Consider the following 23,072-nt stretch of genomic DNA (forward strand, 5'->3'; position numbering starts at 1 on the left):
CATTTGTGTGTGGACAAACCTCATCTGAAGCATAGTGGTTGTTATTGGTGAGGGTCCGTCCCATTTCACTGCAAGCAGTGAAGCTGTCTGCTCTTGTGTCTATCTCAGACTTAATGTCCTGATGGTTGGCGATGACCAGACCAGCTGAGGAGACGTCCCTACAACAACACAGAGCATATATGACTTATATATGACATATATGACTCATATATGTATGCTATATCAGTGTATATTCCCTACCATTCAAAAAAAAAAATTTTTAAACAATACTTTTAAGCAATGATGCATTAATGATCAAAAGTGACAGTAAAGACATGTAAATAATGTTACAAAGCCTTTTATATTTCAAATAAATGCTGTTATTCTGAACTTCATTCATCAAAGAATCCTGAAAAAACCCACAAGCATCCACAACACAACTGTTTTCAACATGGATAATAATAATAAATGTTTCTTGAGCACCAAATCATCATATTAGAATGATTTCTGAAAGATCATGTGACACTGAAGACTGGAGTAATGATGCAAAAAAATTCAGATTTGCCATATTATGTTATACAATATTTCACAAAATTACTGTACTGAACTGTTTGATCAAATAAATGCAGCCTTGGTGACCATAAGAGACTTCGTTCAAAAACATTAAGAAATTGTACCGACCCCAAAATTTTGAACGGTAGTGTATGTTTGATTTAGACTTCACAATGTGAATGGTTTGCATGTACCTCGGACTGTCATGTGACTGGATCTGTAAGTTGATTCCCTCCATCCACAACATGAGGTCTCTGACCATGTTTAAGTGTCTGAACTTCTCCACAGTGTCCAGCAGGAGCAGCCGTCTGGCTTGAGTGGCAGATTGAAGCCCCTCCCAGGCCTCTGTGACCGCACACTCATGGCGATGGATATCATCAGCTTTCTCTCCGGCGTACGCTTTCTGCAGACGTGCAGCGTCGTCCTGCACCTGAGTGACCTGCAATGAAGGGTCAAAGAATGATGTTTAACCTTTAGACACATAAACCGTCAAAATCAAGCCATCAGAAAATGTAGAGCATATATGGGAAAAGGTTAAAGGAAGGTTCTAACCTGTCCACTGAGTGCCTGCACATCATGCTCATAGGCGGTATGCTGTCTAAGCAAGTGCTGGACAGTGTTCAGGTCCCGTCCGAGTTCGGCTCCAGCTAGTGTCTCCTTCTTCTCCCTTATGAGCCCAAGAGCTTCCCGGGCATCTTGATGGAAGCGGTGCAGCTCGTACGAGGCGGCCAGCATCTGTGTGCGCGTGTCGATGAGCTCCAGCAGGTCGGCCCAGGCCTCATTGAGCCCATCCTTCCACTCAGCTACGCTGGCGTTTTCTGGATGACCTGACTCGATAAGTTCATCTGCCTGAGCGTTCACTGCATCCACACGCTCCTGGCCAATTGTGCTGGTGTCCCGCGCAAATTCCCGGAACTTATCACGCAACATCTGAAGGGTCGAGAGAGAACACCCAGAATTATAGACGGCAATCCCACTGTATAATCTTTTAAGAAAGTTTAAGGTTACATCTACATTAATCCGGATACATTTGAAAAGGGTAGTGGAAAAAGCTCCATCAACACTAGCATTTTCCAAGCGATTTTTGCCAAACTATTTTTATTTATTTTTAATTAAAGAAAACGCAAAAATCGTCATGCTGCACATGCATAAAATGTAATAAAAGCTCACTGAGGTGATACAGAGAAACCAGACATAATAAAGTTCCCACGACATTCTTCGCGCACAATCACTTTATTAGCAAAATATCTCACCACTTACTGATTCGATTTGGTCGCAAAAAACAAAGCGAAAACTGCTTTTAAAATGTATCTACTTGAAAGAGCATCTTCAAAAAGCTCAGTTTTCACAATTTCACAGTTTTATAGATATAACCTGAAGTAGTTCACATAAATATGATAAACTGAATGAAGCTTTTTCAATTCCAGGAGTTAAGATTTAGGAAGCAAGGAGGGAAAAATAGATTTCATACCGTCACATGTTCGTAGTCTTGTCCAAGTTCATGAGACCCGGCGACGACCTCTCTCTCAGCGATCCACTGCTCTAAATCATCCACCTCTCTCTTCAGCTGGGTCAGTCTCAGTCTCTCCTGCAGTTTACCCCTCCTCTCTTCAGCCAGATCCTTCAACCCTGCATACAGTTTATCCACCTGGGCCTGCCTCAGAGTGATTCTTTCACTACAAGAGGAGAAAGAAAATAGATTATACCAATACTTCACTTCAAACGCTTTATCTGACAGTCCACCGACCCTTTTATACTCCCCACCTCTCTGGGTGTTCGCTGTTCACCATTATTCTGCTGCTATTGGCCAGCTGGTGAATGGTCTGAGCGTAGTCCTCTAGAGCCTGCTCCAGAATCTGGTGTTTCTTCACCATCACCAGAGCACTCTGCTCATCCTACAACAACCATAAAAACTTTAAACACTGCATACATAAACACTCCAATAACAGCACAGAACTTTGGCAAATTACTTAAACTCAGAGTTATAGAATGACTGTACTACTATATGAGAATTTAGTTGGGGCAAAAAATTTTAACCTAATCAAACTCTCCCACATTTGAGCTTCTTCAAAGAAAGGTCTCATGATCAAACGGTCTCAAACTGGGATGCATTTAAACAGTACTGAAGGAGGTCTATTGTATGTGGGGCTTTTGAATGGCAGTGTATGTCTCATACTTCCATGTGCAAAATTCTTTCAAGCATCTTTTGAATAGCTGTTAATAACACCTACATAGTTCAGTCTCACTGACCTTTGCCTTTTCCTCTGACATCATATGAAGCTCTTGTTCCCCCATCCAGGCCTCAGCCTCCGCAGCATCTGCATAAAACTGCTGTGCTCGGTTAGCCTCTGCTAGCCTCATGTTTCTCTTCTCGGTCTCAGAAATCATAAGGGCCCACAATTCCCTCAGCTCCGCCAGACGTTCATCAAGAGCAGCTCTCCTCTCCCTGTCCATCTCTGACTCTTTCCCAGGAGACATGTTTCTACCATGAGCCTGTATGTCATCGATACGGGGCTGATGACCCTGTATCTCCTTCTGCAGAGTCTAGAGGATAATGGAAATTCAGTCAGACAGCGAAAAAAAAAAAACGTTAAATTGTTTAGCTGCTTAAAATGAAAAACATTTATATAACTTCAAAAACATTGAGCAATCGATTACCTGATTCTTTTTGATGAGCAACTGAACACTGGGCAGATCTTTACCATGGTCTGTTGAAGTGGCAAGGGGCATCCTTTCCTTCACCCATAACTTTAGACAAAAACACAAAAAATTACTCAAAACGTTTCCAAATTAATATTGCGTGCATGTATGAGTATACCAAAAAGTAAATTTTACACTACACTATTTACACTACTGTTCAAAAGTTCAAAAGGGAGTGTTCACCCAAAAAATTTAAATTCTGTCACCATTTAATCACCTTTCAATTTGTGTTCCGAAGATTAATAAGTCATTAATGAAGATTAAGGAAAGTAATGACAGGTTTGGAACGACATGAGGGTGAGTAATTAATGACAGAATTTTTATTTTTGGGTGAACTATCCCTTTAAGGTTGGTAAGATTTGTTAATGTTTTTGAAAGAAGACTCTTAGGCTCACCCAGGCTGCAATTAACTGATCAAAAATACAGTAAAAATAACAATATTATGAAATATTATTACAATTTAAAATAACTGGTTTCTGTGATCAAAGCTGAATTTTCAGCATCATTACTCCAGTCTTCACTGTCACATTATCCTTCAGAAATCATTCTCAAATGCTGATTTGCTGCTAAAGAAACATTTCTCATTATTATGAATGTTGAAAAGAGTTTTCTTGTTTAATATTTTTGTGAAAACTGTGATACACTTTTTTTTCAGGATTCTTTGATGGATAGAAAGTTCAAAAGAACAGCATTTATTTGAAACACAAATCTTTTAGAACTATAAATGTCTTTACAGTCACTTTTGACTAATTTAATCCTCCTTTGCTGAATAAAAGTATTAATTTATTTAAAAAAAGAAAATTACTGATGAACGGTAGGGTACTTTGAAACTATTTTCACTCAAAAATTGCTAGTCATTTTCACAAAAAATTAAAAAGAAATAAAGCAACACATTGAATTAAAGGTGAATTTTTCAAGAAGAAAGTTTGAAAGTATTTTCTTGTCAAATGTACTGTTTTTTTTGTTGTTTTTTTTTTTAACAGTGTAGTGGTTCTTGTTTGTGACTCACAATCTCATCCTCAAGGTCTCTGTTGAACTGATGAGCCTCTTTTGAAGCAAGAAGATGCTGCCTCCGCTGTTTTAGAGGGTCCTGCAGCTGAGCAAAGCTGTCTGTCACCCTTCTCTGCTGACCATCCACCTCCACTGTCCCAGATTCTTCTTGGGCCAAGGCCAGAGCCTGTGACTGCAGAGACTGGACCTCTTTCTCCCGCACCTCCATCTGATGCTCCAGCATCTGACACACACACACAAAGTACAGGGTCACATAAGGGGTCATTAGGTTGAAAGCTTACACTTACACAGAACACTTTTTTTCTCCACATTTTTGGTAGTGTTTCCAGAGAGAATGACTGCCCATCCAAATGTTGTGTCCCACGGACTACAGGACAGTTTAATTTCATACAAAGGTGATCTGAGAGTATCAGGAGTTGTGATCTTTCTTGACCTTGGATTTACCTGGTGTTTCTTGAGCAGGATGTTGACACTTGTGAGATCTTTTCCAAATTCATCGCTCTGCAGTTGAGAGGAGATGTTCTGGAGCCAGGAGTCCAGCGCTGAACAGCTCTGTGTGAAAAGCTCAGCTCGGTTAGCGTCGAACAGACACTGAGCTTTGGCTTGAGTGGTGCTCTCCAACTCCTCCCACTGCTTCTGCAGGCTGCTCAGAGTCTCTGATACAGTCTGCTCCAGCTCCGGCTTCTCCTTCACTAACACCTGACCCTCCTGCGAGAACAAGAAAGAGACAGGTAATCATTGTAGCTATTCTGACCTCTGCTTATATGTTTTACATTCCTTGTTTTTTCTTTATTTAGTATGGCCCTGATGAAGCCATTTGATGAATGAATTTCCATATTTCCAGACTTTCCACATAAAAGAGCAATTCCTAACAAATAATATAGTTTAGAGATGAGCATTTATATGACTTTTTAGAATTGTTATACATTTTCATTACGTTTACAGGCCTGGAAATTACAATTTAATTTTTTTTAATTGGTCGAGAGGTACATAAGATATCTAAATGCACTGGGAGATGATGGGAACATACCTTGTCAATCTTGTCCAGCCAGTCTTTATTGGAGGCCAGCTCAGCCATGAAGGCCTGGTGCTTCTGCCACTTGCTGTGGAGGTTTCTGGCCTCATCATAGGACATGTCCTGAGCCGTCAACATCTTCTCATTTATCCACAAAGTCAGCTACAGAGACAGGGAGGGAAAAGAAGACTTAGGGCCCATTTACACTGCAGGTCTTGATGCCCAATTCCGATTTTTTTTTAAAGACCTGCTTAAATCTTCTTTAAGATTTAAGAAACAAACTAAGACAACAACATTATGATATCAAGAAATCAATTTCAATAGTACATTGAGTTTAATTTAATGACATGGAATTCATAGAAACATTTTTAATGCAATAGTTTCATCCTTATAGCCTATCAAAATCATTATATCGCACAAATTCTTCAAGACAGTGATTATGTACAGATCCGCTATAAAAGTTAGTGTTTACTAATGGTCTCATGGTAGAACATTTGTTAAGCGTGTTAGAAGTTCTGGGTTCGTTTCTGACCTCGTATAGGTTTTTTGTCCTCATTAAAACCAAATGTGCTCCATCAGAGATTGTATATCAAGAGCAGGGACATGTTTGTATTAGGGGTGTAACAATATATCGTGTCTCAATATATCACAATACAAAAATGCAACAATATATATCGTGGATAGTGACAATATGTATTGTGTATAGTTCACCCAAAAAAAATTCTGTGTGAGGAAAAAATTCAAGTTTAGTTTAGAGTTTAGAGTTTTAGTGTCAGTACTACATTAAACTACTATATATAATATTGAATATAATGTATAATAATGCAATGGGGACATATATGTGGGTCCTGATAATGCCAAATGTCTTATGTTACCAGTAAAAAGTGGCCTACATTATTTTAAATATATCTAGTGAGTGTAAGCATATTTGTCTAAAATAATTCTGTTTTCAGTTTCAGAATCATGAATATTTTTTACTCTGGTGTCACCCATTGTCCTGTGCATTGGATTACCAGCACCAAGTCCAAGCCTAAGCCTACTCATTTACACCCACAATCTACTACCAAATTTAGCATTTTAATTAACAGTAAAAAAAAATTGTTAACCTTTTATCATATGTCTTGGAGTATCGCAATAATATAGTATTGTGAGATCAGTTATCCTGATATGTATCGAATCGTAACATGAGGGGTATCGTTACACCCCTAGTTTGTGTGCATTTTATTTTGTGATTTCACTGGAACGAATAGAGTGTCTCCACAATGGGACTGAAGCGTCTGTACATCTGTGCATGAGCCGTCGTCACTCAGGATGATTTCAAAAGTATTTCAGCACCAGATCGCCTCTTATTTAACATAAACAAATGAAATGTATACTCTGCTAGTTAACTAGAGATGTTTAATTTGTTATAGATATATCTGTACCGCGAAATGTTTTAAAGTCACTTTTTTCAAATGATGTACGACTCGCATTTACAGGAGAATATCCGATCTGTCCGCTTGCACGGCAGACGCAAATGCACGTATCCAATTCATTTCTGATTTATTTCCACATTTGAATGAGGCCTGAAACCGATCTGTGAATATAAGAATCCATGCTTTTTTTTCCTGCTTACACATTCGTGGGTCATATCCGATCTGTGCCTCATGGGAGGAAAAAATTGGAATTGGGTCACTTGAACTATGCAATGTAAATGCCGCATTATTAATCCCACGAAGGCCTGAACGTGGCACCATTGGATTCATCCTGTAGGATGTGCTGTGGTTCACTGGTGTAGTTAATATTAGAATGTGTTATCTTTCTCAATGGACTTTGTCTTATAATAATTGCTCTGTATTTTGTATTATTACCTCTTGTCCATCCTGAAGGAAGTGCTGCAGCTCTCTGTTATCCTTCAGTTTAGCCAGCAGCTCATTTGCAGCTTGTTTGTTCTTTTGGTGTCTGAAGGAAATCGAGAAGGAACATGAGATGAAAAACATGATGTTATCTGGAGTTCTGGACTGGATATAATGGGCTTGTTGAGGGCTGGGCATGTATTTAACACACACCATTGCCAGGATCCATAGAGATGAACACGGCACGGCTATAATATATTTCCAATATAGCGCAGCTTCTTAAGTACTCTTAAGTATTTTTTGCAGTATGCACTCAATATTTCAATTTTTTTAATGTTTTTGAAAGAAGTCTCTTATGCTCACCAAGGATGCGTTTATTTGATAAAAAATTACAGTTAAAACAAAGATATTGTGAAATACTATTACACTCTAAAATAACTGTTTTCTATTTTAATATATTTTAAAATATAATTTATTCCTGTGATGGCAAAGCTGAATTTTCAGCATCATTACGCCAGTCTTCAGTGCCACATGATCCTTCAGAAATCACTCTGATATGCTGAATTGCTGCTCAGGAAACATTTCTTATTCTCAATGTTAAAAACCGTTGTGCTGCTTAATATTTTTGTGGAAAAATCATTCAAATACTCAGTATTCTTTGATGAACAAAAAATTCAAAAGTATACTGTAGCATTTATTAGAAATAGAAATCTTTTGTATCATTATACATTTATTTACTGTCCCTTTTGATCAATTTAATGCTTCCTTGCTGAATAAGTGTTCATTTCTTTAACAAATATATCTTACTGGTGCAAAACCTGTTTAAGTTTATATAACAAATGTATGTTAAATTTATGGGAAAATAGCTATATTGTGGCATTGTTGTACTATTACAGTGATTCAATTACTTAATTAAAAATACTCATAACATGATGATTTTGGTCACAGTGATCTTCTAATCATGTCTTTTTTTCATTTATTCAGTTTCTGCTCACCTCTCCTGAATGGAGTCGGTCTTCTCTTGGATCTTGTCTGCGTAGGTGTTGCCGTCAGATACGAGTCTCCGTCCAGACTCGACCACACCATTGATCTTTTCTTCACTGGCCTCCATGGTAGTAAGGAAATCCTCGTGTTTCTTGATGGCCTCCACAGCCCCTTGCAGGCTGGAGGGCATCTCTGTGTGTGACAGAACATATTCCTGTAGGCAAAGAGAAAAGAGACTGGGTTATTAGCTTTCATTAAGGTTTCACCCACCAATCAGGAGTTCTTATTTGCAGATTATTCAACTAAAATTGTGTCTTTCCCCTGGAAAGATATGGAATGTTTTAAATGTACATTATTTAGTTGTGCAATACCAAAAATACAAGCAGTATAGCATTCACACACCTGGCTATTGAGGAAGCCCTCTGCCTGTTTTGTATCTCGTAGCAAGGTTTGGAAATCGAAGGCCTGCGCAAGGACACAGTGGCGGCTCTCCCACATTCTTCTCAACTCGTGCCATCCGGTGTCCAATGCTTGCAGTCGCTGGGCTAAGAACATGTACTGGGCATCAGTCTGTCCCTGAGTTACCTAAACACACACAAATCACAAATGGATACAAAGATAATTTGCTTTATCTTTACAACAACTATTTTCAGGTATTTGTCAAATTTCAGTAAAATATATACTTCTGGTAAAAAGTTTGGGGTCAGTAAGATTTTTGTTTTCTTTGAAAGAAAAAGAAATCAATTTTATTCATCAAGGATAAATTAATCACTTAATTTAATCACATCGTTATTACATTTCTTTTTCAAATAAATGCTGTTCTTTTTAACTCAATTCATCAAAGAATCCTGAAAAATGTACTACAAAAATATAACTGTTTTAACATTAATATAAGAAATTGTTCATGAGCAGCAAATCGGCATATTAGAATGATTTCTGAAGGATCGTGTGCCACTGAAGACTGGAGTAATGCTGAAAAATCAGCTTTGCCATCACAGGAATAAATTACAATTTAAAATATATTAAAATAGAAAAGTTATTTTAAATTGTAATAATATTTGACAATATTACAGCTTTACTATATTCTGATCAAATAACACAGCCTTAGTCAGCATAAGAGTCTTCTTTATAACACATTAAAAAAAAGAATCTTGCCAACCCCAAACAGTAGTGTATAGCAATGAAGGTTTTTCTTTTTTTCCACGTTTACAATAACTGACCTCAGCTCCAGTAGCTCTCATCTTCTCATAATCTTCCCTGTAATTATCTACTTCATTCTTTATGGCCTCATGTTGTCCCAACAGACGCTCCGCTTCGGCCAGAGAGGTGGGCGTGTCCTCGGATGCCACGGTGGTCTGTGTACGAGACAGCCAGGCCTGGAAGTCATCAAGATCTCTGAGGAAGCCCTGAAGCTTTGAGGCTTCGCCTAAAGACTCCTCACGCCGCTTCATGGTGGCTCGAAGCTCCTCCCACACGTCCTGGATTTCAGCCAGTCGACCCTTGATCTCCTCCTCCTGCTCAGGATGCTCGGACACCAACTTCTCGGCCTCAGAGCGCATATCATCCAACTTACCCTGTGGAAGACAACGGGAAGAGAACAAGTAAGAAAAAGTATAAAAGCTACAATTTCTGTCTGGTTGTATTAGATATAATGATGTGGTTTTTTTTTTTACCTGTATAGCCTCCAGGTCTCTCTCCATACCAGTGAGCTTGCGCTGCAGGGCCATGACCCCAGCCAGGTCGTTTCCAAGGCTCTGTGTGGACTCAATGACTTTGGTCTTCTCCTTCATCCAGCTCTTGATCTCATTACACTCTAGATGATAGTTCTGGATATTCAGTGCAGATTCCAGAGCTTGTTTACGCTGGTCGGCCAGACTCTGGAAATCAGACCACCTTCAGAGGAGGATGAAGAAGGAGAAGTGTGAGGCCATTTCTGATCATTTAACTTTATGAACCTTTTCTGTGTATGCCTGTGTTAAGTTGGTTCTGTGTGCTGTTAATCTCTCATTTGTTATAGTTTTGTCAACTATATAACTAGATAACTCTGGGTGTGGTCAATCTGCTCTTTGTGTTGGTGACTGTACCTGTTATTGAGTTGGTTTTGCGTTTGGTCAATCTGCTCTTTGTTGCGGTTGTCTGATCCAAGCAGCTGTTGGGCCACTTGATTGACATCAGAAATGCGAGCGCCCAGTGTGTTCATCTCTGGCTCCAGAGTTTCAAACCTTCAGTCAAAACAAACCATATTACACCAATATATGCCATTTCATTAAGTTTAATAATTAAAACTTACACAAGGATCATTGTATTTGTTCTAACCTTTGCTGGACCACCTCCAGGTCCTCTAGTTTGGTGGGAATCTCCATGTTGTGCAGCCACTGTTCTTTTTCTCCAACCCACAGCTGGCAGGCACTAGCTTCACTAAACATGCGATACAACGCAAGTGCCCCATCTAAGGCCTGTCGCCATGACGAAGACAAACCCTCTAACTCTTCATAGCGCTGCTCTATCGCTGGGAGACGGCCCTCCACCTGTTCAAGAATGAGAAAGGCTTTTAAATAAATAATATGAGTAACAAACACTACTGTTCAAAAGTTTGGGTTCAGCAATTTAAAAAAAAATGTTTTAAAAGAAGTCTCTTATACTCACCAAGGCTGCATTTATTTGATAAGAATACAGTAAAAACAGTAAAACTGTGAAATAGGATTACAGTTCAAAAAAAATTTTTTTTCTATTTTAATATATTTTAAATTGTAATTTATTCCTGTGATGCAAAGCTGAATTTTCAGAAATCATTATAATATCCTGATTTGGCGCTCAAGAAACATTTCTTACTAATGTTAATGTTGAAAACAGTTGTGCTGCTTAATATTTTGTGGAAACCATGATACTTTTTTTCAGGATTCTTTGATGAATAGAAAGTTCAAAAGAACAGAATCTATTTGTAATACAAATCTTTTGTAACATTATAAATGTTTTTAATGTCATTTGATCAACTGAATGCATTCTTGCTGAATAGAAGTAATAATTTATTTAAAAAAACCTTTTACTGACCCCAAACTTTTTAACTTTTTGAATGTATAAATAGGGGCGTCAATCGATTCAAATATATAAATCGTGGTAAATATTGGTTATCAATCTGTAGTTAATGCATCATTTCTTTCCTGTGTGTGTGTGTTGTGTGTACCTGTGGGGAGTGTGTGTACGCTGCAGGCAGTGTTGAGGCCTGTTCATGTAGTGAGTCGATGAGTGATCGGTGACTTTGAATCTCTTCTTCCACCTCTCTCTGCGTTCTGGCCAGGGTCTGTGTAGAAAACTCATCATGGCCCAGTTCTTGACTAGACACCTTCAAACAGAACAAACAGAGAATAACAAAAGATTCAGTTTAATGACTAAACTCAGCAGCAAGGCTACACCATGATGAATTCCTTTGAAATAGAACAGGACAAAATAGAAATGTGTACAAATAGTCAGTAAAACATATTTGTGTCTGTTTTACCTGTCTTAGTGTTTCCATTATCCAGGCCTCCATGTCGTTGGCGTCTGTTTGGAACTGATGGAAAGCTACAGACTCATTGAGCCTCTGCTCACGCAACTCTGAGGCCTGTAGAAAGAGAGAGTGTGAAATGTGGTGCTGTGTAAAGACACACATTCCACTTTAAAGGGACACTCCACCCATTTGCATTAAGCTTTGCATTGTTAGAAACCCAGTCATACTATTGAATGGTCATGCAACACTCTCTCATTTTCCCCTGAGACGGGAGAAATCCGTTATTTACCTCTTACACTTCCTCCTACAATGACGCCAAAATCGTCATTTTGCGTCATTGTAGGAGGAAGTGTAAGAGGGGGGGATTTCTGTTGAGACTACAAGCACTAGTTCCTCATCTTTCCCAGGGGGCGGGACCCGCTCACGCTACAGACCTATTACAGATCAGTGGGTGGGACTTTACTCTCTGAAACTGAAAGCAATATCCTCCATCTTGTTTGAAGCTAAGCTAACAGGCGCTGTGGAGACAGATGTAAAGTTATGACAATAGCGGAGGAGAGTGCTCAATATGATATAGAAGAAGAGGATTTCGGAAGTCTGATGCTTGAATCAGGTGTTTGTGGCTACCTTTACAAGCCGCATTATAGCGAAGAGCAGCCGAGGCAGAAGACCTGCCTGCCGCGGACGAGGAGCCCGGACTGGCTCGAGTTAGGGCGGACTGGTGGCGCCGGTGATCTCACTATGCAACTACGAACCGCTACGAACACAGAGATAGAGTCCGTCTGCGGCAAAGAATTTCAACGATGACAATTTCTCCTGGACGAAATCTCTGAATCAGACGAGGACACGGACTTTTGTGTTGTGAACTATCCTAGTTTCGCACCGCATATGTTCTGACTGAACATCCAGGTACCATGCAATAATTCACCTTTTCGAAAGAAATACAAACGAGGAGTAATGCACTAATGAGTTTGCCAACTAACTAGACATTTTGTGTGAAATGAATTTCAAGCTCTGGTGGTAGCTAGCCTTGTAGACGGAAGAGTGATTTCTCTTATAGGCAGATATGCGCTTTCTGGATTAGTGGGAGTGGCTTGTGGAGCTGTGCAATGTGGTGAATTGTGGGAGTTGTTGTCTTTCATACAAATGCGTCCTGAAGTTATTTTTTGTCTTTCCTCGGTCACGAAGGCACCAAATTCAAAATTTATTTTACATTTCGACTACATATATGACCCACTTTAAATAAAAAACAATGTTCAAATGGGTGGAATGCCCCTTTAAAGTTTGAGCCATTCTCTGGTTCTGTACCTCCTCGAGGTGTGACCACTGTGCTTTCACGTCCTTGATTCGCTCTGTAACCTCAGGTGCTCCAGAGTGGCCTTCCTTCACCAGGGCTTCTCCACCAGCAATGCTATTCCCCAGAGGGCCGTACCGGGCTGCCATCTCGTCCCTGAAGGCCTCATGTTTAGACAGGAAGTGAAGAGCGGAGCTCAGGTCCTTTCCATAATCTCCTCCGGATAAGATCTGCTCCTGCTCTCGGATCCAGGCAGCCTCCTCTCCCAGCTCCCACAGGAACTGCCACAGCCTGCGCGAGTCATCTAGTCGAACTCGTCGATCCGCTGCCAGCTGGCCCAATTCTCCATATGCTCGGCCCAGAAGGTCCACCTTCTCTTCAACCAGCGCAGGGTCACAAGGCTTATAACCTAAAGAGAGAGGAGAACCAATTGTGTTTTAATTGTGAGCTCAAGACCATCACATGTTTGTTTATGTGTGGGGCGTATCCTCACTCTGTTCATTTGAAGTAAATCTCTTCGCAGCAGCCTGCACAGCTTTGACTCTCTCTGCCTGTGCGGATATATCAGCTTCCACTAGTGTGTGTTTCTGCAACAAGTCCTCCACATCATGAAGGTGTTTTCCACTGTCCTGGGATTGCAGGCGACTCTAAACACACAAACAAAAACATATAAAGGACTGATCTATAAGACAATAAAACATTATAACATAATTGGGGGGGGGGGAATTATAGTATTATTAAAGAAGTAAAATTATTTTTATTGATTTTTTTTTTCATAGTACAAACTGGTAAAAAAAAATAAAAAAATAATACTAATACTAAGGAATGAACAAATGGTAAATGTTTACAGTTGGATTCTGCGTTCTAAAAAATGTATCCCAAAATATTTTACTACAGCATCTCAACTCAATAGCAAGTATATATATACACATTACAGATAATATTTAGCGAATATTTATTGCATATTTGACAGTTCAGCATCCTTCTGTGAGATATTGTGGCTTCTTACACAGAAAAAGGCAGTCGTGTGTTTATTAGTCATGTTTAATCAATCAAAGCGTTTCAATCTTCTGTTTATTCAGCTACAGCGATAGGGATTTCCTGGAATGATATGTGCTCTTGCGGGGCATATTTGGCGTGTCTGCGTGAGAGCGCCCTCTGGCGTTCAGATGGAGCAGCATTTACTACCGATCACCCGCACTGCACTGACAAGCTGCACATAAAATAATCGCAGCCTTTGCCAAATCGCTTGCGGTTTCAATGTGATTTATTGTGCAGCCATAGTCTGAATGAGTCCATACCTTCATGTCTTCCATCCAGTCCATGATGTAGCTCATCTCCTGTAGGAGGCGCTGTAGGTCTCTGTGTGCTAGCAGCCTCTCTCGCCGTGCCGCAAGTAGTTCCTTCAGATACTCCCACAGTCTGAGCACGTTATCCCTCCGTGCCAGTACGCGCCGCACTTCATGATATCCCTCCGCTTCCAGTTCTCGAGCAACAGCTTCTACAGCTGCTACACGCTCACCATACGCCTGGATGTCGGTCTCGATGGCCTCATGTTTGCGAGTGGCTGCCTCCACAGCGCCCAGTTCAACACCAAAATTGTCCTAAAGGTGGAGACAATGTATTATATTAGCCATCATCTCACATCATACTATAAATATTTTCTTCTAAGTGTCAATCTACTTCACCTGTGACACTAGCCGCTGGTTTTCGCTGAGCCAGGTTTCTCTCATGGCTGCTTTGCGGTCAAAGCGTGCGGCCAACATCTCCAGCTTCTCCTGACGAATCAGCTCATTTCTCAGTGCCAACTCTCTCTCGTGTTCCGCTTTCTCTAGCCTCTCCCACGCCTTCTCAGACAAACAGCAAACACAACAGGCCATGAGCATCACTCTAAACTCAAGCTAGATTTGTGTAGATTCACATATACAATAGCATTTGATGTGTATATACCTTGTTGATGTCAGAGATGAGTTTTCCCTCTCTTGGCATGTAGACTTTCTGATTGTTTGCTCTCATTTTACTCTGAATGGTGAAGAGCAAAACTTCCAAATTTCCCTTTTCAGTGAACCTGTCAAAACATACAATAATAAAGGGATGCATCTAGAATGTATTTTAGGTATCAAACATTTAAAGTCAGCATAAAAATCCAGTATTGCTCACTTTACTCTATTGTAAGGTGATTGTTGAGTTAGGCGGCGCTCACATATCGCGCATAAAAACGCGTCGAAAACGCTAGGCGCGCCGCGTTCTCCTTTTTCCAAAGCGCTCGAGGTGGTTGCGCTTCGGAGGCGTCTGTCGTTGCTAAGCTTGGTTCTTGTCACGTGACCTGCGGTGCGCTTGCGGCATTCTGAAAAGTTGAGATGTTTTTATCTCGATGCGGCGCGGACGCGCTTGGAAAAAACGAGCGCGTCGCACCGCGACCGCGTCGCTTCCATTATGAGCGCGCATACCGCGCGGCTACATTTGAAATAACGAACTTGCGCGCGCAAAAGACGCGATATGTGAGCAGGCCCTTAAACAGGATATTCAGTGAGAAAGATTGTTGAACAGAACTTGATTGGATAGTGAAAACTGGGTGTTACACACCACAATACAGCCAGATTGAATGTGAGTTTGCTAAAAGAATGCCTACACATCTATTTAGCTATTGGTAAACATTATCCAACAGTGCAAATAATTATTTACTTACTATATGTTTATTGTTTTCCAGTACAAATAGCTAAACATTCTTAATTCAAGATACATTTACTTGAGAAATTAAATATATATATATATATATATATATATATATATATATATATATATATTTTTTTTTTTTTTTTTTTTTTTTTTTTTTTTAAGTTTTCTGGAGAAAAAATGATCAAAATTAAGTTTTTCCCTAAAACGAGAAAGAATATCTGCCAAATGGGTAAGGAAAATAAACTTAATTCAAAGGAGGGGAAAAATATTTGTCCTACTCCAATGGCAGATATTTATTCTTGTTTTAAACAATCTCAACTTGCATTTCTCCAGAAAACAAGAATTACTAATTTCAATCGTTTTGCTTCTCAAGTAAATGCTTTATGATTTAAAGGGATAGTTTACTGGAAAACAATACAAATATATTTTGCAGTGTTGGATAATGTTTATCAACATTATTTAATGAAATTGAGCAAAATGACTTTTTGAAGATATTCAGTCTTACGTTCTGATTTTTTTTTTTTAAAGTGAGATTGTTTAAAACAAGAAAAAAATATCTGCCAATGGGGTAAGAAAAATAAACTTAATTCACAGGGAAAACATTTTCCATTGGCAGAAATCAAGACTTGACATCTGGAGTCATTTTGCTTCTTGATATAAGAATGCTTAGATATTAGTACTGGATAACAAGACAAATATACTAAGATAGAAAATCCTTTTCTGGATGAAAAGCCTGCACAAGTCGTTTCAAAGCAAGAGCAAGTTAATGCATTTTAACTGAAGATTACAAATAATTTTCTGCTATGGAATAATATGCACCAATTGATCAGTAAGACCAGGAACGTGCATTAAAAAAGCAAATGGGTCAAACTTGACACCACTCTTTTACACCATGTTTTTTACTTGATCACTCACTTAGGTGGTTTCTCCACAGTGCGGTAGGTATTGAAGGCCTGTAGCTGGTTCTGAACCGCACTGAGTGAGTTAGCGAGTTGACGGTCATTAAGGGTAACGATGGTTTGTTCAATCCACTGCAGCAGCTCTGATGCCAGAGTCTCGTATTTCTCTATCAGCTGATCTGCCTCGATAGCATAGTCCAGCACCTACAGAAACAGTCGAATACACCCCTATTAACTTTATAGACTAATGAACCACACTTACAGAAACACTTCAGGAAATGGCTATGTAAACATAAGGGCAGAGTGTAATTCTCTCAATGTACCTTGCCGATCCTCTTTCCCTCTACAGCGAGCGCCTTCATCTTGCTGAAGTAGTGGTAGTATGTGGCTACATATGTGATGATGGACTTCTCATCAGGCTGATCAACATTCACATCTAGAGAGCAAGAGATATGACAGAAATACATTGGCTAGTTAATAATAATAAAAATACGCTCTTTTGTTCATTCTTTTCATTCAGCAGATTGTCTCTTGATTTGGTCTGTCTGGACACCTTCCACCCAAAGGTTCTGTGTGTATCTCAGAGTATATTGTTTTTGTCGAGTGTCTGTGGGTAGGTGTGTCTTTACTATCTGGTTAAAAATGATGCATGTATTTGCTATTTATGCACATATCTGAATCTCACCCTCTGGATCCAGTAGCTTGGTAAGACCCAGCTCCTTCTCAGCCACATTAAAGGCATTCTGCAGGTTATAGTGGGCATTAGAACGCTTAAGATTATCAAAGTCAATCAAGTCTGACCTAAAAATGAGAAAGAAAGAAAGAAAGAAGAAAATCAACAGGAATGTTATTTTGAGGCGGTAAAACTCTTTGCCAAGAGGACATTTCAGTTTGTCACTAAGAACACTGCAGTACACTTCTCCAACAAAAGAGGGAAGCACTCCATCACTGTAAGGGATTTTCTTTCCTTATTTAGGTCAACTTAATTCAACGTTTCCTTTTTTATGTTATGCTGCATGAAAAAAATTGCAGAAAGAACAAAAGCTGCTGGGCGACAGTTGAGAGGAAGAAAGCAAAAATGAGGGGATGGTGGGACTGATACAGCAAGAGATCCTACGTGGCCCAATTAGTTTATGATGAAATGATTTCACAGGAAGACAAAAGAGGAATCTCACCTCAAATACACAAATCATACAATGCACAGTAAATACAGCTGGGACCAAAACTTTGAGAGCACATGCTTCCATTTTGCATGTTTTGTTTTTTATACTTAATAAATATATTTTCATTACAATTTATGAGCATAACAAAAAAAGTGAAAAGCTGGATTAACATAACTAACTTGTCTTTACACATTTACACATCTCAGAATTCACTGAGTAAAATTTAGAGTAAAATGATTCCTTCAACTTATTGATGTATTCCTCTATACACACTTTTACAGAACAAAGTTAAAGTTCCAGAATGCCGTTGGAGGCCCCTGCAGACCTCTCTGTATGTGTGGGAACATGCTGAAGAATGAAGGGCCGTGAAGACCATGAGCACATGCTACTATGTGGAAATTGCAGTCATACCAAAGCCTGTCATGTGTTTGAGAACAAAGGCCTTGTACCGGTGTACTTTAATGTTAGTTTGTGTGTTTGTGAGCTCAGATCGATACCTGTGTTTGTGCACTATAGCATTGAACGCTAGACCGTCTCTCCAGCTGGTGGTGAAGTTGTGGACATTGACATTCGGGTACCTGAAAGGAGAGTAGCTTTCATTAGTACAGAACCAGAACTAGTGTGTGTTCAAGAAAACAGAAGCATCATTCAGTCATCGATTCACTTCATTTCTTTCTCTTCCTCTCTTACCCTGCAGTCTTCATCTGACACCACAGCAGCAGAGCATCTTTGGCGGATTTCTTCTCCTTGTTGTCCTCCGTCTCAACGCTAATGTCTTGGATCTGTTCAAACAAGTGAGACGTAAAACATTTAACTGTGTAAACTTCTTATCTTTACCTCTCAGTTTAGATTTTAGGTTTGGGTGAGTTTTTAACCATTTTTTAGTAGACTCCTGTCAACATAGATGCTGTTTTTTTGTTTTGTTTATGTTCTGTAAGTTATTGTTTAGCTCAGTTTTGTATACACTACTGGCAAGTTAACAAATACTGTAATCACTACCTGAATGTTTGGGAGTAAATTAAGTTGTAGAATGCAGTTGTCATATAAATAACCAAACACTGTGTGCACTAAACCTGATTTAGTACATGACACTCAGAAGAGCAGTGACAGTTGTATTTAGCTGTTGTGTGTTCAGGCCTTTAAGTTATTTAACACAAACCAACCATAAAAAAAACTATAAATTTTTTGCTGCAAATCACATCTTTTACTGGTCTTATTTATACACTACCATTGAAAAGTTTGTGGTCAGTTTATTATGCTGTCCAAGGCTGCATTTATTTGATCAAAAATACAGTAAAAAGTAATATTAAGAAATAATTTTACAGTTAAAATTTTATCTATTTAATAATATCTATTTTAATACATTAAAAATGTATTTATTTCTGTGATTGCAAAGCTGAATTTTCAGCATTATTACTCCAGTCTTCAGTGTCACATGATACTTCAGATATCATTGTAATATGTAGATTTGGAGCTCAAGAAACATTTCTTATTACTATTCATGTTGAAAACAGCTGTGCTGTTTAATATCTTTGTGGAAATGTTGTTTTTGTTTTGTTTTTCAGAATGAATATAAATTCAAAAGAACAGGATTTATTTTTAAATCGTTTTTTTGTAACAATATCAAAGTCATTACTTTTGACCAATTCAATGCATCTTTGCTTAATAAAAGTAATAATTTATTTTTAAAAAAGTAATCTAGATCCATTCCAGAGTATATCTGTACAATAATTTATAATCTGCTTCAATTCATTCAGCAAAAAAAGGACAAGGAAAAATTATTTTCAATATCTTGTTTTCACTTTTCAGCAACATAAAACACAAATCAGCAACATCTTCACAAAATAATCAGAAGTAGTGATGAAACGCAGTAAGCAGTCTGGATCACTGGGCTTTGATAATTAGCTTATTTCAATAGAAAGAATATTGAGCTGAGTTAAAAAAAGGACAGGCAAATTAAAAAAAGGGGCAATGAAGTGGCAAAATATGTTAATTATTCTTCAATATTAATAGATGACACTGATAAAGCCATTTGAAAGACAAACAAAAAGAACAGAACTGGGTTAAAAGAAGACAAAAGATCACAATAATGACAATCACACACAAACTTTTTTTTTGGCTGTGTGTCTGAGTCAAATTCCAAAGTCAGGACTATATTTAATATTAAGTTAAACTTTATTGTCCTTAAAGGCAATTCTTTGTATAGACAGCAGTAGGAGCAGTAGTATACACATACACATATTAACAACACAACACAACACATCAATTACCTTGAATTACAAAAAATCGTTTAAAAACTTAATTGCCGCCGGTATGAAAGAATTTCTATATCTATTTGATTTACACAAGGGGAGTCTAAATCTCCGCCCTGAAGGAAGGAGTTGAAATTCAGCACACAATGGATGAGTAACATCAGAAAGCACTACCCGGCCCTTCCTAATTGTCCTGCACTCATAAATCTGTGAGATAGTCCTTAAATCGGTCCCCACTATCTTACTGCACATTGTCACAATGCTTGTCAGCTTCCTCCTGTTCTTTAAATTAAGGTTACCATACCAGCAGACGATGGAAAAACTTAAAATGGCTTCAATGAAGCATGTATAAAACATTTTCATAAAAGAAACATCCATGTTAAAAAGTCGAAGTTTCCTTAAAAAATACATACGCTGAAGAGCTTTTCCTCTAATTATATCGGTGTTTTCCTCAAATTGTAGTTTATCATCAATTATAGTCCCTAAATATTTATATTGTTTGACTACTTCTACCTGCTGTCCCTTTATGATAGAAGGCAACACAGGTGCAGAGCTCTTCTTACGGAAGTCAATAAGCATCTCTTTTGTTTTTGAAGCATTAATATTTAAAAATGAATCATCACACCATTGAATAAAATTATCGATCACTGGCCCAACATCTGGCTCAGACTCAGTGAGATTCCCTACACAACCATAATTAGTGCACCAAAATAATTGACATAATTTAGTTAAAAACAGGTGTTCCCATTTTATCAATGACGGGTGCGAGATGCTGTATCAACTGACTCACAGGCTTAAGGCCCGTTCACACCAAGCACGATAACTATAAGGATAACGATAAAGATAACTATATATGCGTCCACACCAACGAACGATAACGGTCTTTTTATTCTAAGCACGCGCGCGCGCGCCCCATTTTGAATGCGTGAGACCTTTAAATTAGAATGGATTCTGATTGACTGTCAGTGTTTTATCGTTTGACAGCTGAAAAAAAATCGTTCTGAAAGTGATCCCAACGATATCGTTCCTCATATCTTTATCGTTATAGTTGTGGTGTGAACTCTGTTATTCTTTAATATGGAGAACGATTTTTAGAATTATATCTTTATCGTTATCTTTATAGTTATCGTCCTTGGTGTGAACGGGCCTTTAGACACACACCTAAGTCTAGCCGAAGCCACATCATCCTACCTGGAAGCGGAGGATTATAGTCCAGATGAGTCCAAGTGTGAGGCGGTGGTTTCCGTCGACTATGTCGTGAGAACCCATATTCTCCAGATGAACCTTTTGTTCCTTTAGGAACTGCAGAGCCTTGTCAACGTTCTCCAGACAGTGGATGCGCATACGGCCCTTGGTTGGCTTTGGCTGAGAGAGAGAGAGAGAACAAGAAATTAAATTAATGAAATGAAAGTGTATGGATATTCACAGCAACGAAGTGTTTGAAACTGACAGATGAATATGACAAGAAAAACAGGTTTAGAGGGAGGGATGGATGGATGCTGACCAGTTGTTCACTGGAGAGAACCTCCAGCAGTCGGATAAGCATGCGTCCATCGCGGAGGTCAGTGTAGAGGTCACCGATTCTGCAGGTCACACGGCCCAGGTGAGAGTTCACCCATTTAGTGAAAGTCTTCTTTTGCACAGCCTCTCTCTCATCTGGAAGAGAGAAAAAAGTTTTGGAGGTTTGGAGGTCAAACTTGTTAAAAAAACATTCACTCTGATACACTAAAGCCCCTGCACACACACACAATAATTTGGAACAATCATAAACCACACAGACTGCGAATGCATTTAAAAAATGATCCCAAAAATACACATATTACTAAAAAAACATTAGGTCACTAATTTAAAGGCAGAAAAACAAGACTCCATAAATATTACTGCAACAAGCCATGTCAGGACCTGCATTTTACAACTGTGCATAAAATGAACATTCAAGAATGACGTGCAGACCGAGGACTGACTGTAACTCTAAACTATTAAAGCAACTCAATTACTGCAGCATGCTGACAGCTTGACTGATGGCTGCCCACATTAATCAGAGCCGACCTCACTCACAGCCAGCCAATTATGTGACGGAAGGGGCGGGACTCAACCGCACAGAGCACTGTGACGAGATAAAGCATCCTAATTTTTTTAAAATGTTTCTCTGCCCATAATCGGAATTTAAAAAATAACACCGCCAGACAGATGGAAAGAGACCAGAAACAAGAATGCTTGATATGACTGCAGACAGATAAGTGTCCACTAAGAGTTCAGCATTAGTGTCACAGGAACTTGTGTGAAAGCATATGGGGCTGGTCAGTAAGAGGCTCAACCCACTGCTGTCATCTGATTGACCTTTACAGAGGAACAACAAGCTGTTTATCATAAACACTACTACAACTACAAGCTCCCCCTCACTACCACCTATATTCAGAAAGACCGAGCGAGAGCTGCATGTTGTGTCGTATGCGCTAATATGACAAGATAATTCCTGTAACAAGTTTAAATGAAGCATGGTAATTTAATTGCTGATAAGAAAAATGTCATGAGCACAAAACGCCTCAGTCATTAAACAAACACTCTCCCTGTAAACACTGAAAACAAGCACACAAAATAATGCAAGAGCAAATAAGCAGTGAGAGGCAACACAAGGTCAGCCTCAGAGCCATCTGGTCACAGATCTTCTCTCGTGCACACGCACACACACACACACACAATCTTCCATTAGGGCTGAGCTTGTTATTTCACAGGGAATTGGATCACACTGTAACACACAGAAACACCTGTACATGTACGACTGAAAACCACACAGTGATTGACTTCTGTGCTGCTAAAAAGGTAGTTGAATAGTAAAGGACACCACATCTGAAAAGCCTGTGTGCGTGTCTGTAGAGACCTGATCATGGTTTGAAACCCATTACAGAATAAAACACACTTCACAGACGGTAAAACCTTGAAGGCTGTCTCTTATCCCCGATTAAATTCTCATGTCTTTTTATCTTAACACTCTTTCTCAGTCAAAATTATCAATGAAACTCTTTTCTACAGTTTCTTTCAGAAATTGCTTATATCTCTAAAGCCCAGGACACACCAAACCGACGCCAAAGAACTAGCGCTGATGAAAGCTGACTGTGTTGTCACCTGACGTCGCCTGCGCTGGGAAAAAAAAGCTGCACTTGAACACACCGAGAGAACTACAGGCGACTGTCAGTGTAAGCTAGAATGCGCGTTCTGCGC

General features: G+C 39.1%; 1 protein-coding gene across 6 annotated transcripts in view; it reads right to left on the reverse strand.

Moving 5' to 3' along the window:
• sptbn2 (spectrin, beta, non-erythrocytic 2) overlaps window positions 1-23,072 on the reverse strand; it is a 107,449-nt gene that overhangs the window by 7,030 nt on the left and 77,347 nt on the right. For all 6 annotated transcript variants that reach the window (XM_079871317.1, XM_079871313.1, XM_079871315.1 and 3 more), the window contains 31 exons: window positions 21,355-21,506; window positions 21,042-21,215; window positions 18,289-18,380; window positions 18,096-18,176; window positions 17,121-17,236; window positions 16,759-16,871; window positions 16,452-16,639; window positions 14,808-14,925; window positions 14,546-14,704; window positions 14,159-14,461; window positions 13,351-13,504; window positions 12,872-13,266; window positions 11,573-11,677; window positions 11,261-11,419; window positions 10,393-10,604; window positions 10,161-10,298; window positions 9,750-9,969; window positions 9,297-9,650; window positions 8,479-8,661; window positions 8,088-8,290; window positions 7,108-7,198; window positions 5,273-5,419; window positions 4,687-4,950; window positions 4,241-4,465; window positions 3,190-3,279; window positions 2,782-3,075; window positions 2,296-2,426; window positions 2,003-2,207; window positions 1,084-1,461; window positions 726-970; window positions 20-158 (listed from right to left, as the gene is read on the reverse strand). In XM_079871317.1, the coding sequence (XP_079727443.1) occupies window positions 20-158; window positions 726-970; window positions 1,084-1,461; window positions 2,003-2,207; window positions 2,296-2,426; window positions 2,782-3,075; window positions 3,190-3,279; window positions 4,241-4,465; window positions 4,687-4,950; window positions 5,273-5,419; window positions 7,108-7,198; window positions 8,088-8,290; window positions 8,479-8,661; window positions 9,297-9,650; window positions 9,750-9,969; window positions 10,161-10,298; window positions 10,393-10,604; window positions 11,261-11,419; window positions 11,573-11,677; window positions 12,872-13,266; window positions 13,351-13,504; window positions 14,159-14,461; window positions 14,546-14,704; window positions 14,808-14,925; window positions 16,452-16,639; window positions 16,759-16,871; window positions 17,121-17,236; window positions 18,096-18,176; window positions 18,289-18,380; window positions 21,042-21,215; window positions 21,355-21,506 (5,828 nt within the window). The remainder of the gene's footprint in view (window positions 1-19; window positions 159-725; window positions 971-1,083; window positions 1,462-2,002; window positions 2,208-2,295; window positions 2,427-2,781; window positions 3,076-3,189; window positions 3,280-4,240; window positions 4,466-4,686; window positions 4,951-5,272; window positions 5,420-7,107; window positions 7,199-8,087; window positions 8,291-8,478; window positions 8,662-9,296; window positions 9,651-9,749; window positions 9,970-10,160; window positions 10,299-10,392; window positions 10,605-11,260; window positions 11,420-11,572; window positions 11,678-12,871; window positions 13,267-13,350; window positions 13,505-14,158; window positions 14,462-14,545; window positions 14,705-14,807; window positions 14,926-16,451; window positions 16,640-16,758; window positions 16,872-17,120; window positions 17,237-18,095; window positions 18,177-18,288; window positions 18,381-21,041; window positions 21,216-21,354; window positions 21,507-23,072) is intronic.

Source organism: Squalius cephalus, assembly GCF_949319135.1.
Source record: "Squalius cephalus genome assembly, chromosome: 5".
Lineage (NCBI taxonomy): Eukaryota > Metazoa > Chordata > Actinopteri > Cypriniformes > Leuciscidae > Squalius > Squalius cephalus.